The 15,864-nt window shown below is 40.1% G+C and overlaps 2 protein-coding genes across 3 annotated transcripts in view; one reads left to right on the plus strand and one right to left on the minus strand.

Moving 5' to 3' along the window:
• lrrc66 (leucine rich repeat containing 66) overlaps positions 1–3,096 on the plus strand; it is an 8,803-nt gene extending 5,707 nt beyond the window's left edge. The window contains exon 4 of the mRNA XM_016670694.1: positions 3,025–3,096. Coding sequence (XP_016526180.1) covers positions 3,025–3,096 — 72 coding nt within the window. The remainder of the gene's footprint in view (positions 1–3,024) is intronic.
• A 1,635-nt stretch (positions 3,097–4,731) lies between these two features.
• On the minus strand, positions 4,732–12,957 carry dcun1d4 (DCN1, defective in cullin neddylation 1, domain containing 4 (S. cerevisiae)). Of its 2 annotated transcripts, none has more exons than XM_007550705.2 (11): positions 12,858–12,957; positions 11,547–11,617; positions 11,388–11,427; positions 10,562–10,649; positions 9,069–9,157; positions 8,904–8,974; positions 8,622–8,713; positions 8,394–8,502; positions 7,814–7,918; positions 7,631–7,733; positions 4,732–6,995 (listed from the first exon to the last, which is right to left on the minus strand). In XM_007550705.2, the coding sequence occupies exons 1-11, from the start codon at positions 12,874–12,876 to the stop codon at positions 6,940–6,942; spliced, it is 843 nt and encodes a 280-aa protein (XP_007550767.1). In that variant the 5' UTR covers positions 12,877–12,957; the 3' UTR covers positions 4,732–6,939. The 2 variants fall into 2 exon arrangements, with proteins under 2 accessions (XP_007550767.1, XP_007550768.1); XM_007550706.2 differs by lacking the exon at positions 12,858–12,957 and adding an exon at positions 12,501–12,703.
• Between the last annotated feature and the right edge of the window lie 2,907 nt (positions 12,958–15,864).

The following is a 15,864-nucleotide window of genomic DNA, read 5'->3' on the forward strand; positions in this document are numbered from 1 at the left end:
AGCAGTGACAGTGAGTATGAAACCCAAATCAAGAAACCTGTGGATATCAAAGCATCATCAACAGATCCAGACTCATCTTCTAGTAGTAATAGTGACAATGAAAGAAAAGATCAAATCACACAAAACAAGCAAGAGGAGTTATACATTTCAAAATTTCCAGTTAAGGTAACTACATCAACCCAGAAGCCAGAAAACCAGTGGCCTATCCTTGATTTTGGCAGAGTAAAACAAATCAAAAGACGTCTGGATATCAAAGCACCTACAGCGGATAAAGATTCATCATCTAGTAGTGACAGTGAGGATGAAACAAGAGGCCATGTGATGAAACAAAAGCAAGAGGAATTGCTAATGTCCAAACTTCCAAGTAAAGTTTATCCAACAGTGCATCCCAAACCAGAAAATCGTTGGTCTGTACCTGATCTTGGCAAAACAACTGAAATCAAGAAACCTATGGATATCAAAGTATCATCATCAGATTCAGATTCATCTTCCAGTAGTGACAGTGAAGATGAAACTGGAGGCCACATGAAAAAACAAGAGGAATTGCTGATTTTGCAGCTTCCAGGTAAAGTTCTTCCAATAGTACATCCTAAACCACAAAATCGTTGGTCTGTACCTGATCTTGGAAAAACAAAAGAATTAAAGAATCCTCTAGATACTAGGGCACAATCAACAGACTCCGATTCTTCTCCTGGTAGTGACAGTGATAATAAAAAAGACAAAATGACAAAATTGAAACAAGAGGATTTACTATTATCAAAGCAGCCAGTTCAAACAAACCAAAAAACAAGTCAAAAGCAAGGAAACCAGTGGCCTTCACTTGATCTTTGGAAAATAAGACAATTTAAAAGGCGTCTGGATATCAAAGCACCAGCACCAGTTTCAAATTCATCTTCTAGCAGTGACAGTGAGGATGAAACACGTGGGCATGTGATACAACAAAAGCAAGAGGAACTGCGGGTGTCAACGTCTTCCACCAAGATGTCAGCAAAGGTAGAATTGGAAAATCATTGGCCTTCATCTAGTCTTGGAAAGACAGATATCAAGAGTCCTCTAGATATTAAGGTACCATCTCTAAGTTCTGACTCATCTTCTAGCAGTGAGGATGAGACAAGAGGCCACATGAAAACGCAAAAGCTAGAAGAGCCACTGATCTTAAGGAATCCAGCTGACATAATTCAATCATTAAGATCTAACTCAGAAAATCAGTGGCCTACCCTGGATCTTGGCCAAATACCACATATTCAAAGACGTCTAGATATCAAAACTGTTATTCCTCGTGAATCATTGTTGAAAGTTGACGGAGAGATAAACCTTGAAGGAGTCAATCCATCCTTAACCAGACAGGTACATAATAAAGCTTCATCACCATTGCTACGATTGGGCCTCAGCAGCAAATCCCTGGGGTTTAAAAAACATGCATCACAGTCATCCAGTAGTGAAAGTGAGGATGAGAACAGAGACCAGAAAGCTAAAATCAGAGAAGATCAATCCTTTACATCAACAACCTCAGAGAAGTTCGTAAGGTTACACATAGCGCCTGGGATAAACATTCCTTACAATCCAAAGACAGACCACAACATCAAATTGGTAAAGTCTACTGATATTTCAGGTGACCTGGAGAACATGCCAACAAATGACACCAGCAGAACAACACTTGAGGTAGACTCAGAGCTTCAGTCAAGATGGGCCACAATGAATCTTGGCGTCTCCCGCTTCCGAAAGCGTCTCGAAATCTCATCCAATGCAACAGAATCCGATCTGATCTCCCCACCAGACTCTCCTTTCTCCTCTGGCAGTGAAAATGGTTCTATGAGAAGACAAAGACTAAGGAGAAGGTTTGTTGGGATCCAAGAAACAACGCACCAAAGCTCGTCTCCAGGGCTGGAAAATTTTCAACTAAATGTGTCTCCTACTCCAAGGAGTCCAGAAGACAAGTTCACTTTCTCAGATATAGTTAAACAGAGAATAAATAAAAATCACAGTGATAAAGATTCAACTAGTCCGTCAAAGCAGAGCTCTAATTCCTCTTCTAGCAGTGACAGCGAGGATGAGACAAAAGATCACAGTGTCACTGACCTGAGTCGTGGTGTTCCACGCATCAAGAGACGTTACGATATCAAGACACCATCTCCAGAGCGAAGTAATACCCCACCTTTTGGCATTCAGAATGAAGACTTGACAGAGCACAAAGCAGTGCACAGCACACAAGCATCAACTATCGTTGGACAAACAGATGAATCGCTTATCACTTATAAGCGATCTATTTTCAAATCCTTAACACTGCCAGGCAGTTCTTTCACACCGACTGGCAGTCGTCAAACTGTCGACCAAATACCTAATCTTTCAAAAGATGTGTCAAATGACAAGGACGTGTCTCTTGCCTCAAACGCCACAAAAAGTACAAGCTTTGATGACATCATAAAGAGGAGACTGAGACAATCCAGATCCAAGACCGATGGGGACCTGATGGAGAAAATAAAATGGACTCGTGTTGGTCATGATTTGCCTGACCTTTCAAGATCCAAATCAGTAAACGTGGACGTAATGTCCAAATCCCTGCCCCAAGCTTCATTCACAGAGCTAACTTCTCCCTCATACGATTCTGCCAGTAGTACAACTGCCTTTAGCATATTGCAGCTCAGCAAGAAATCAGATGCAACACAAACACACAAATATTCATCACTTAGTCTTGAAGTCACACCCTCTCCCTCCGGTGATGTTCTCCATGTGCTTGGAAACTCATCCCAAAGGACACCTGAGATGCAGAGGGCTGCATTAGGGGGCAAGAGTGACAGGAAAGGCCTGAGTGCCCTAAAAGCCATGTCACGAGAGAGGAAAAGCTGGGAGTGGGATGAAAATACACATCTTGCATTCGATACACAAGACGGCACCGTCTCCAGTCACAGCCAGTCTGAAAAAGACAAAGTCTTGTCTCGACAATCTCAAATTCATTCTCCTTCTGCGAGTGAGTCGAAAAAAGGCATAGATTTGTTGCTGTTGTACGGTGTCCCCCACTTCAAGAGACATGGCACTGGGGACTCGTTGACGGAGGCTTCACTTCCTGATCCAGCTACACCTCAGCAAGATGACTGAAGAGATGACTGAAGAGGGCAAAGGTGGAGATCTCCTTAATAAAGAAAAGATCCTGCTGGTAGAAAAAGTAAAACATACGAGAAGGTCTGAAATCAGAAAAACTGGCAGCCAACTGGAGCTTTTTTTTTTTTTTTTAACATGTACATTATTTTTAAGTGTAAATTATTACAACCGTATAAGCTTTGAAATTACATGTAAATATTTGTGATTAGTAATTTTAGGAGCACCCTCAATTATGTTTAATGTTTGAAACATTTTTTTGGTTGTTGCTTTTAAATGATCAAGACACCTTCAAATCAAGTTCACTATGAGATCATTTATACTCCTTACATTAAAACAATTTCCTAAAGTTGTAGTAGAGCCTGAGTATTTGTAAAAAGGTGGACTGTAATCGTGATGTCAGCTGTATTTTTCCCCCCAAACATGTTATATAGTCAGAGAATCCAGGAATCAGCCAGTAAGTTAATAAACCTTTTTATTTGTGTATAGACATTGGTTATAGTGAAAACAAACATATAGACACTCATTGTTTACATACATATTTACAGTCGGGACAAGGCTGTTCATCCTCCTGCATTTTCATTGGAGAATACTAAAAGATTTATCTCTACACAGTATTTGGTAAGCAATGAAACGGTTAAATCCAGTTTTTGCTAATGGTGGAGATCCCCAACGGAATCGTATGCATGTGATCTAACAACTGATTTCTAAGTGCATCATGACAACTGCAGAAAAAAAATTATTTATATAAATAAAATAAGAGTCTTCACACCAGTTGCAGCCGTCTTATTACTCTTTACGTAACGATGTGTGGGGATGGGATAAATGCAGGAGGGAACTCCTGATCCACCATGAGGTTACAGGTGTGTTCCAGGTCGTAGTGGACACAATTGTGTGTATTTTTTAATTTTTTTTCATAGGAAAAATAAAACTAACATGACTGTGTTTGTCAAATTAAGCACAAAACACATGCACAAATAACTGTACAAAACAAAGCATGTCTGAAAAATGTTTTCAAAAAATCTCATCCATTCACAAAAGGCTCTGTCAGAGCATGCATGCAAATAGTAAATCTTCTGACGGTGCAGCATCACATCACAGTCAAAGACAAAAAAGATTTTATACATGTGTTACAAGAACGTTACACTAGGCGAACAGAACAGCATAGCATCATCACGCACTTTCAAATGGTCAGTGTCCACATTTATTTTATTTTTTTTCGTTCACGCCCTATGGGTGGTACAAAGAAATGCTTTGAGCAAACCTACCTCACTAGCCTAAAGGACGCCGCGTCCTCAGAGAGGTCTCGGGTGTTCCACTGCAGCTGTAGTAACGCTGTCAGCGTTGGGAGGAATGCTACTCGTTAAAAAGGAGACCAGAAACTATCCGTGGACCGAGGAAGACGAACAAATGCCAAATACCAAGACAAAAATGGACACCATCTGGCACTATGTAACACAGCCTAAACAGTCTGAAATCATCCTGAAAGGTTACCTGACTACTTGTGTGTCACTGCCTGCATGTCCTGAATGTACGGTGTCTTGCAAAAAACGTTGAGCACCCCTGATTTTTTTTTCCCCCACGGTTTGAAAAGTTGCAAACACTAAACATCGGTGCATTTTGATGGGAATTTTATTTTTTTTTGTGACAAACCACCACAAAGCAGTGGAACATACTGAAGTGGAAGGAAAATTAAGTTGTTTTTTGTTTTGTTTTGTTTTTTATCCTAATTTGAGAGTTGTGTGGTGTGTTTGTATCAGATCCTATTTACTCAGGGGGTTTTGGCGGGGGGTTACAGAAAACTCTATAAAGACCAAGGAACAGAGCAGACAGGCCACGGAGAAAGTAGTGAAGATGTTTAACTACAATGGACACAAGGTGGTGTATGCGTACCACTATTGCATATTAAATTATACTGGAAGCACTTTGCTGTTCTCTAGTGGCCACACTCATTCTAAATCATTTCCAATATAGCTCATTTACTAAATACCTACATTTGTACATCTGGTACATGCTATATTCAAATTAATATATTCCATTTAAAATAGTTTGAAAAAAACAACTTATTTTATTAAATAACAAATCCAGACAAGGATTTAAGGCAGAGTTGACATCCTTAGCTTGGAACATTGTTCAGAGTATTCATCTTATAATGCAAGATGATGTCTGTAACAGATGTCTGTTTGTCTACCCAAACAAACATCATCTGGATAAACAGAAGAAGGTGCAGAAAACTGAATGACTAATCTAAGACTCCACAAATCTGACCCTCAAGTACAGCATGAATGGCCAAAGGAAAAGCATTGAAGAAGTCATCAGAAGTGGGATTTACCATAAGATACAGTAAACTCAGGTCAGATGAGACCAAAATTTGACTTTCTAGCCAACAGGGAAAAAACCCTGTTATGGAAAACTGACACTGCATATGGCTCACTTCATCATCCCCACCGTTATTTATGGTGGTGGCAGGATCATGCTGGAGTAATACTGTTCTTTTCAGAAATGCAGTTGATAGGCAAACTACTAAATTAGCAAAACACAGCAAGAAAATCAGTTGGAGTCTGCAAAAAAACTTCAAATTAACACAACTAGTAGACTTAAAGAACCAAAACAAACCAAAAAAATAATACATTACAACTATAATTGCTGTGAAAAGTAGTTGTAAGCAGGACTAATTCAGGGGGGTTGAATACAAATACATGGTCCAATTTTCAAATTTTTTTATGCATCATTTTCCTTCTGCTTCAGAACAAAGCACTACTTTGTGTCGGTCCACTACATGAAATCCCAACGAAATGCGTAGAAGTTTGTGTTTGTTTTCCAACAAACTTTGGGTGGAAAAAAAAGTAAGAGGTGTGAATACTTTTGAAAGGCACCGTAGAGTCACATGTAGAAATGTTAGGGTTTGTTGGTATCTGTGCGGGACACACAATGCGACTTTCCATGTTTGAGGCACAGTAATACTCTTATCTACGCAGCGTAGAGACATAAACCGGTCGATAGACCAATGAATGCAGAGCAGAGCACTGGTGGCTCACGGTTGCACTGTAGTAAGAGTTGGTAAGCAGCAATGCTGATTCGTTTGGTGTTATGAGGTCTGAAGTCTTTGCATGGGGGGCTAGCAGAAAGTTATCAGCAAAACAGGAGGAGGGACAAAAGAGGGGAAAAAATGGAGGGAAAGAACAAACTGGCTTTTTTTTTTAATAGTAAACGGCGCAGGCATCAGAAACCTGCAGTCAACCCTTTGACACAGTGTGCTTTTTAGGAGAACTACTAAACTAAACAAACCCACAAACAATAGTTAGTGCCATCTGTCCCGAGGAGCTCAGGTCGAAGTTCATTGCACGGGTCTTTTAATACTCGAGTGTGCCTAGGGGGTTTCCGAGTGATCCCGGTTGAGAGTCGAACACAACCCGCGAATGGTCGCCCCTGTTGGTTTCCCTGCGCTGACTACGCCATTTTGTTTCCACCGTCAGCGTACGACAGATACCGTGTCATCCCAACACAGACAACAATATGAGACGTCACAGTGACAGAGAGCAACGCCACTCGGTGGGGTTCGGGAACGGGGGTCCACCCCACAATGCAACTTCCATGGGGAGCATAACTCTACAAGGACAGCGCTCCTCCGAACAGGGAGTTGGAGGGCAGCAAAACCCCCAAACCACCCACTTACCCACCCGCCCACAGCCTGAACCCCTTCTTTTAACCAGGAGGCACCAACTGTCACTGCCTTACCGATTTTGTTGTGTTTTGCTTATTGGTTGTTTATGCTCAAGAGTAGTTGTGATCACAGTTAAACTTTTTTTTTCTTCCATTCACCCTCTCACCCCTCATCTGTAGCTATGACATCTGTCTTTCCTTGTACCATTCCACAAACTCATCCAGCAAAACAGGCCCTGACAAAAGGAAGAGACACAGAGTCATTACTACCGTAACAAATCAGTGGGATACCAGAGATGCACCGATCCGATATTAACATCTGTATCAACCCCAATATTGGATTTTTAAAAAAAATTTTTTTTTAGATTGGGTATCGGGCAGATCTATTCAGTCTAATTCTATGATTTTGCTCTGAGTGATGTCATGCTTTATTATTTATTTGACATTATATTCAGAATTCTTAGTTTTCAAAACAATTTTAAAGAAGGTTTGTAGCAGTTTATTTTAGTTTTTTAACATTGGTAGTCAACCGATTGTTTTTCTCAGTTTATTATTAATTTTACATCGACTGTTAATTAATTAAAGTTGTGTTGTTTTTACATGCGTGACCAAGATTATGACGCTATTGCCATATTTAAGCATGCTGTAATGGTGCAGTGTTATGAAATAAATGTGTAATTCAGTGCATTTATGTCTGTTTAAAAAAAATTAACGCTTTAGGGACTTTTGCTTTAGCACGATATTCTGAATCAGATCAGTTTTGCTGATACTAAACCTCATATCGGTATCAGAAGTGGAAAAAGGAAAAAGAAAAAAAAGGATCGGTGCATCTCTATGTCATACATTTCCATTCAATCGGGTTTTGACTTACAGGCACCGTCTTCATCATAGTTACTAAGGTCCAGGTTGATTGTCCTGCTGAACTCTAAAACATTGCACCACTGGTCTTTGTTGATGACTTTGTACTTGGATTGCTAAGGAACAAAAGAAAAACCAAGTGCTTCAGATTAGATACGGTTCCGTGTGGCTACATACGTGTTATCGATATGCTCACCTCTAAAAACTGATTAAACACAGGAAACAGAGGCCATGTTTTCCCCAGGAGAAGCCCCAGCATGCACTTTGCTGTGTTCAAGTCCAGACTCCTCTGATCTTTTTCCTGTTCAATGAAAAACCACCAAAAAATACTCATGTTAAAATTCAGGCAAAAATGGCATGAAACCTTTTTATTTTTTTTTTCCTTTTCTTCTTGTTTCTTTGAATTTTATGCGATACACCAAACCAAAGCTGCACGGCCTATTCTCAGCTCAGCATTAGACTTTCCTGTTGAACCGACTCTGCCTAGTCACACATCCCCCCCCCAAAAAAATATTCAAAACAAAATGCAGCTTGGAAAACTGAAATACTTTGCCACTATACTACCTGACACGCTATTGGCTGGAGTTTGAACCCACAAGCCACATGATTGGTTGTTTATTGAGTCAATTACACTGTGATATAATCCATTTACTAATTAAGAAACGTCTCAAAACAAATGGCAGTGTTGTGTAACCATTTCTCACGTGGAGCTTTTCCAATCAGTTGAAATTAATTAAAAGTCTGACTTCTCTCTCTCCGTCTCTCTCTCAACTTACTCGAGCGAAATCAAAGGCGTATCTGTAGATGAGCTTAAAACTGGTGCTGTCGCTCAGGACAGATCTCAGGTAGTCGAGCGAATTCCTCAGTCTCTCAGTGGAATCGCACCTTAAAAGAAATAAAAAAAACAGTAGAAGTACCTCAGAGAGGGTCAATACTTAAAAACAGCTCTGCTGAATTGAACAGAATTTGAATAGAAAGAGATGGAAACATGGTGGCTGGCTTACTGCAGTGAGCCCATGCCTCTTAGCCACTCCTGAAGAGTGAAGTACCCCATACTCTGAGCATCCAGCTTCCAAGCCAGAACCAGCATCACCACCTGGGAATAAAATGTAAAAACGACAGTCGCATAAATTGTTAAACAGGAGCGATTCCTTTGGCAGGCTGTTACCGGACCTCAATGACCAACTCAATGGAAACTGACAGTACAGGCTGGGAGTTCCAGGAGGATTATCTGGGAGAACCAGAGATCACGCCCCAGGCAACAATGAAAAAAAAAATCTGCTTACATTCTCTGGCTCTACTCCAATGTCCTCGCAGAACTTCTCTATGCCCTCTGGACCCACGACGTCGTCACAACCTGGTTTAGATAAATGAGCAGCGTCAGTTCAGTTTTTAGAGCTGTGAACGCACAGCAGTGATGGATGGATGAATGGATGAAGGAAGCTATTTACCTGCATACTCATAGAACCACTCCAAACATCTTTTACTGGAAAACGTCTCCTCCTCCCGGATCTGCGACGTCTCATGTTTTCTGAAAATACTGCAGTTGAGGAGACAGTCAGCAGAACCATACACACAGTACAGCATGTGAAAGTGAAGAAAGTTAAGATATCCTTTATAAAAATCCCTACTGGTAAAACAGCAGAAAGAGCCATCTTTATGCCCATTTCTACTTTATAAATCAGACAAATCAGGTTCTTAGCAACACCATCTTCCACATTTTGTAACAATACAGAAAAAAAACTTCAACACATTTCATTTGGAATTTACGTGACAGACCAACTGAGCAATTACAGGGTTTCTGTAGGTTTCAGCCATTCAAATTTAAGACGTTTCATGACCTTGTGAAGGCCACCTTGATTGAAACTTAAGACAGAAAAAACTGCTAGTATGCTAGCAAATATATGCCACACTAGTATATCCTAATATGTTAGCTAATATATGCCATGATAGTATATCCTAGTATGCTGGCTAATATACTACTATGCCCTTGGTAGCTAGGTAGCAATGTATGCTAGCTACTCTTACACACAGTACAGCGTGTGTGTAGACTCTCAGAGTGCAAGGGTAGCTAGCAAGGGTATATTAGTAGCTAGTTACTGGTAGCCTCAACCACTTTAAGTCACTGAACCTAATGAAAAGGTCTTAATGTGACATCAGTGTGCTGTGGTGGCGCAGGGGTTAAGCACAACCCACATATGGAGGCCTTAGTCCTCGATGCGGCTGTCGCAGGTTCGATTCCCGGCCTGGTGACCTTTGCCGCATGCCTTCCCGACTCTGTCATTATCCACTTTCCTGTCAATTCACTGTAAAATAAAGACCACTAGAGCCAATAAAACCTTTAAATATATATATATATATCATCTAAAAACAATGTATTGTTTTCTCCTACTTCACAATTCAGAAGATCTTGTTCTTAAGATCTTACATTTAATATCTTACATGAGTCTTGCATTGGTTAATGCTTTTTGTTAATCACTTTGTAGAACTTTGAGATTTACATGTAAAGAGCGTTATAAATAAAATTTTATTATTATAGAATATTGATCCCAAAGGGGAAATTGGTTACTGTTGAGGATCTCCTCCTATCCAAAGTGTTAAATACAACATTTATAACACTAGTGTGAAATTACAAGTAATTTAAATATGATCCGAACACAAAATAAATTAAATAAAATGAAAAACAAGAAAATTTGCTACAAAATGTTTCCACAACAATGTGTTGGTTCATCAGAAAATCCCAAAAAAACACATTTTATTGTTTTACAAAAATAATAAAATATTTTTATTATATTCACTATATAGAGGTAATGCGGCACAATGGTTGTAATGCGGTTGTAATGCTGCACAATGTGGAATAGTTCAATTGATATGAATATTTTTGTAAAAGAAGAATACAGAAAGAAAAAAAAACTACTAGATCTTGAACAAAGGAATCTCCCACCTGTCTTGGCGACTTTTCTTGGCTGATAGGTCGTCTCCAGCAGAAGGTCTCCTCTTTTTTCTCGGCGGCATGGCTCTAGAGCAGCAAGCTAGGAAGGAAACAGAATTATTGTACGACAATCTGGACCACTGGCTGCCCTAGCAATGCCTCAGAAAGACGTGTAAAAAGCCCTAAAAACAAATGTACGCTTTACCATCAGCATCCCCTCACCCTAATTGGAAAACACTGAACCAGTGAAGAAAAGTCCCTCATTGGGACAGCACTGTTGCAACAAAAAAAAATAAAAATCACCGATATGTCTTCTTATTGGTGCTTCCAATACAGTATCTTACCACCAGAATATTCAGGAGCCCTGCTAGGAAAAAGCTTCTTACTATCCTATCATCACAAATGTAAACTTCAATTAGAAATGGGTGCTTTGGTCAAAGATTGGACTTTTCCGTACAAATAGACCAGACTACATATAGACTCTGGAGCTTGCAAGGCGTTACAGAACAAGTGCACCGGAGCTACTATTATTTACCTAAAGCTATGCAACAGCTTAGGTGTGACACCTTCGTGTGAACATGTGATGTACTGATGCTGCTACATTTCTTGCAGTCACTAGGCCCCACCTGGAGTTTAAAAGTGTTTGCATATTTTTGCACAGGCTTCTTAAACCCTCCAAGGTGAGTGCATGTGATAAAGCTCTGTTCCAAAACTTCCAGCCTTGTTAGAGTGGATGACAGCATGAACGCTGAAAACATTTTCAAGAAGAAATGCGATGGTCTTTGAAGGGAAACTGAAAATAGGTCACTGTGTTTCAGATTATGCCATGTGGGTTTACCTGAGGGGTGGCTGTCCTGTCCAACGTCTTCGGTCAGATTCTGACAAAAGATAAAAAATAAAAATAAAAAACATGTGGAAACGTGACTGATATGTTCAGTGACATGGAGATTCAAATAATAATAATAATAATAATAAAAAGATGACAACAGATATTTACCAGCCGGTGTAAGGTGTGATGGATCTTGTGGATACTGGCCAGTGTCGTCAGATGGGAATTCAGCTGAAAATCTAGGTCCACAAGAGAACAGATGTAAAACAGTATATTCTAAATGTTCGTAACTGAGCAGGGGTACAGGTTGAGCGACATCATCGTAGCACAAACCAACTCTATGATCGTATTTTGGGACTATTTTTGGTTAGTAACCAACAGATCATGCGGATGGTCTCCAAATCGAGTTTTCATGTCCTAGAAAACTGTAGAGGAGGTCTCTCCCTCAACTCGGAACGTATTCGGCCATTTCAGCAACCCTGTCACAAAAATAATCGTAGCCGATTTCTGATTTAAAGCTGTCATCAAGTGGTGACTTACTTCTAGGGACCAAACTTTGGATAAAATAGCCAACGCGTGCAGACGAACGGAAAGCACTAGCTGCATACCTAAAATAGCAGTCCAGACAAGCAACTTGCACAGAGTTTACAAAGTATCCAGAGAGCTTTGGCCGTATGGGTGTTGTAGTTCTTCTTCTTGGAGGAGGCCATTAGGGGTTGCGACTCCGCTTGGGATGCGGAACTACAACTCCCAAGCCTTCCCGAAACAACTACTTCTCTCAGACCCCGTCTACCCCCCAACATTTTTCTCCCTGACTGAATACGCTTTACATTGATTAAAAAATGTATCGCTATATGGCTACTGGCAGGAGAGCTCTGCGCAGACGTTTTGCAGCAGCTGATGCAGGTGACGCAAGGAGCGACAGCGGCGCTGCGGCAGGCAAACCAAAGATGTTTTAGACAACTGCGTCACAATTTTCATTCTCCCCAACAGTCCGCAGCTGGCCAGAAAATCGGCCGATTGACGGTGACATTACGTCGGTGTCAAGTTTGAGCCGAAACGAGCCCGGCGAGGAAACCAGGCACGACGAATAATAATTATGAAAAACACACCACAACTCACCGATAACCATCGAAAACAATCTGAACTCAAACAACGTCGGCGGGATTTGACCGAGCACTGAATGCACAACACGAAAAACCGACTGCAGACGACCACGAAGTGTCTTACTGATCCTTCTGCAGGCTCAAAACAAGTGAAATTACAGTAGGCGTCCGTCCTTTGTTGTCGCCCCAGACAGTACTGCCAAATACAAAGAGGGCAGCAAATAACACGGGATTCACCAAACCTCACGGAGCCACGGGACAAAAGCGGATGTAGAAACCCCGCACGTCCGCTTCCTTCTCTCTGACACGCGACTCCCTAGCCGACAAACACCGCAAATTAATACCGAAAAGCCTCTGAAACGTTTCTACTTACTTGCCGCATCAGAGTGCATTTTTATGAAACATACAACTGTCTGTGGGAAGTCCGTAGACCGGCCAATAGGCGGGCCTTGCTAGCGTAAGTGACGCCCGCAGACGGTGGGTGCGTTCTCTTACAGTCAGCCGGTGGATTACCCGGACAAACCGGTGTGAGAGGAGATACCCTTTTGAATAAAGCAAATACTAGGTTTTGAGTTCAGATCCGTTAATGACACTTCGCACCCTAGTTGAGCATGGCTCCAGCTACAAGTCAGAAATAATGGAACAAGCACAATATTTGGAATGTATTTATTATTTATCACATCCAGACAGCATGTTCAGATGAGATACAAAACATCAGATGGGCAAATAAATTATTTGCATCTGAAAGTTTGTTTGTGTTTCAAATGCAAGGCAACCATCTTGGATATTGAAAAATTCTGGGGTGTAATCAGAAGTCAGATTTTTCCCTTCTTCGACTTTCAAATCACCCAGAAAACAGCACTTGTACTTCAAACTCAGCTTTTTCAAGTTACCAGCTGTAATTACAAATGAGCCCCCAAAGTTGACATCCCAACATGGAAAGTCAGAATAATGCCAGTATGGCTTTCACAAATGTCACTTCTGACAACTTGTATCTGATTATCTCTCATGTTTGCTTGGAGTGTAGGTGTATAAAGAGGCTACCCAGGATGTGCCCTGAGATCCTGACTTATGATTCCGTTCAAATGGTGAACAGATATCACCGCTTGTCTCGCCGATTGGCAAATGGTGCACACCCAATGACTGAAAGTCCGCTTTGCAGGCTCCGCCCCCTTTCTTGATAGCCATTGGCTGCTGTAAGTGACACTTCAAAAAAATACACTTTGAGTCCTCCCTCAAGTAAAATTGATTGGTCGGAGGTCGACGACCGGGGCCGCACTTTGAGCGTGTCAATCAACAAACCGTCCTCGTGCAAACCTAAAAACCAGCCCACGATGAAATGTGATTGGTTGTTCGAATATTAATTGACTTCACCAGATAAGCATGGAACGGGTTTGCTCAATATCGACACAGCAGGACGATGGAAAAAAAGTGTCGGTATTGTCAGTACGTTTGCTTGTACTGTTAATCTTAACCCACTTCACCACAGACACCAAACATCCAGACTTCTGGTTTTTATACTTCTGTGTTCAAATTGTTTATGATTGTTTTGATTTCGCTGCTTTTTTGTTGTTATAAATTACCTAAGGATGGCAGTGTTGGAACAGTCACAAATACCAAGTTTTTCCACTCAATTATAATTTTCATTACACATAATGACGTTCTAAAATAAACGCCAGGTAAATTTAGTTGACGTTTCATTAGCGTTTCATTAGCAATTATTATTATTTGCCTCGCTTTTCTTCTCTTCTTAAACCAAAATAAGTTTACAAGCTGATATTAGCTGGTTAACTGGTCAGACCACCCGTTCAGGTAGGAAACCTGCAGTGGTTTGCTTTACAGACGTACATGCAACTTGTAGCTTGCTAACATTTAGATGACTGTTTTCCTAATGAGAGTGAGGTGTGGCACTAATAACCCACAGCTAGACTACTGCTGATAAAGATGTACTTCTCTACTTGAAAACCTGTGACTACTCTGTGTCTACAGGCAATTTATTTACTAATTAAAATTGTGAAATTTGTATATATTACATATATATTGTCATACATAATTAGTGTTCATCTAGGTTAACTTTGTGTAATTTTGAACTATAGACAGTTAAGTTTATTTAAACTTGGTACTGTGTTTCAAAAAGATATATCTCATAAAGTGTATCTCCAGTTTTGACAGCACTAGGAGTAGAAATTTACACTTTTTCATGTACTTCAGGGGAAAGTGCTACTTTTAACCTATAGCAGTTTTGTAACAACAAAAAAGGACAATATGAACATGAACAACAGTAGAGTTTTGTAGGTCTTCATTTTTTTTCCCTTTCTTTTATCGCCACATCAAAAGGCTCCTCCACCGGACCGCCAAGTGCATTATATACAAAAATTAATGACCTGGAGTCTTTCTGAAACATGGATAATAGTCACAGTAAGTTTTCTGTATAATAACTTGTTTTCTTAAGCTTAGACTAACATAATGATTAGATGGTGATTGTAAGTCAAAAGTTTCCAGTGTGTTTATTTTTCAGTCTGCCTGGATATCAAGGTTTCAAAAAAAAAAAAAAGATGTGTTACAGAAATCAGATTAGAGGCCAAGTTCAAACAAAGGTGCGGCTATCTGAATGAGTAGTTAAGACTCTAGGTAATAGGTCATATTTAATTCACCGATTTCATTGGTTGGAACGTCAGCATGTTGTGGCTTGTGCAATCCTGTTGCAAGACTATGTAGATGTTATAGCAACTTGGAACACCTGCCATACCCCTTCATGTTTTCACATTGTAAGCACGGTTCATTAGTAGGGAAAATGAAAACCGTAAACATTCTCGGACAGGATAAATGTACAAATGCATGCCACACTTTTAAGGTTTTGATTTCTAAAGAGTTTTAAAAATCATATCCGTTCATCATCCTTTTCCTCCCTCTTTTATGTACTTCGTATCCCTTTGGATAAAGTGTAAAGATCTGCGGCAGCATCCTTTTTTGTAAAGTTTGATTTATGTGGAGATCAGAGAATATTTCCAAATTAGCAGAAAAAAAAAACAACTCACATTTTAAGCATTTCCTTTTGTCTAGGCTCTGGTATATTCAATGTTAATAATGTGTTTTTCAAATTATTAATCATAAAGTCAAAAAAATGATGACTTTTGTATATGCTCTCTGATTGTGTGTGGACACAACATCTATTATAAAATAAACCTACGCTTTGTTTTGCCCTTTTAGTCTCATATTACAAATGACAACCCTACAGGTGTAGTACTACTATGTATTTTTCCTGATTAAAGTGATTTATACTGTAATTTCTTTAAATCACATTGAATTACCTGTACATGTGCAGTGTGTTGTCAGGATTTTTAAGGGGGGTGGAGTTTAAAAACTAGTCCAGGGAGGAG

Source organism: Poecilia formosa, unplaced genomic scaffold (assembly GCF_000485575.1).
Source record: "Poecilia formosa unplaced genomic scaffold, Poecilia_formosa-5.1.2 Scaffold37, whole genome shotgun sequence".
Lineage (NCBI taxonomy): Eukaryota > Metazoa > Chordata > Actinopteri > Cyprinodontiformes > Poeciliidae > Poecilia > Poecilia formosa.

Excerpts from the sequence above, each read along its gene's own strand:
- dcun1d4 (XM_007550705.2), bottom strand. Across the intron at positions 8,975-9,068 it reads GTGGTTCTATGAGTATGCAG|GTTGTGACGACGTCGTGGGT; the intron begins GTAAATAGCTTC and ends TATCTAAACCAG. Across the intron at positions 8,714-8,903 it reads TTGGAGTAGAGCCAGAGAAT|GTGGTGATGCTGGTTCTGGC; the intron begins GTAAGCAGATTT and ends TTTTATTCCCAG.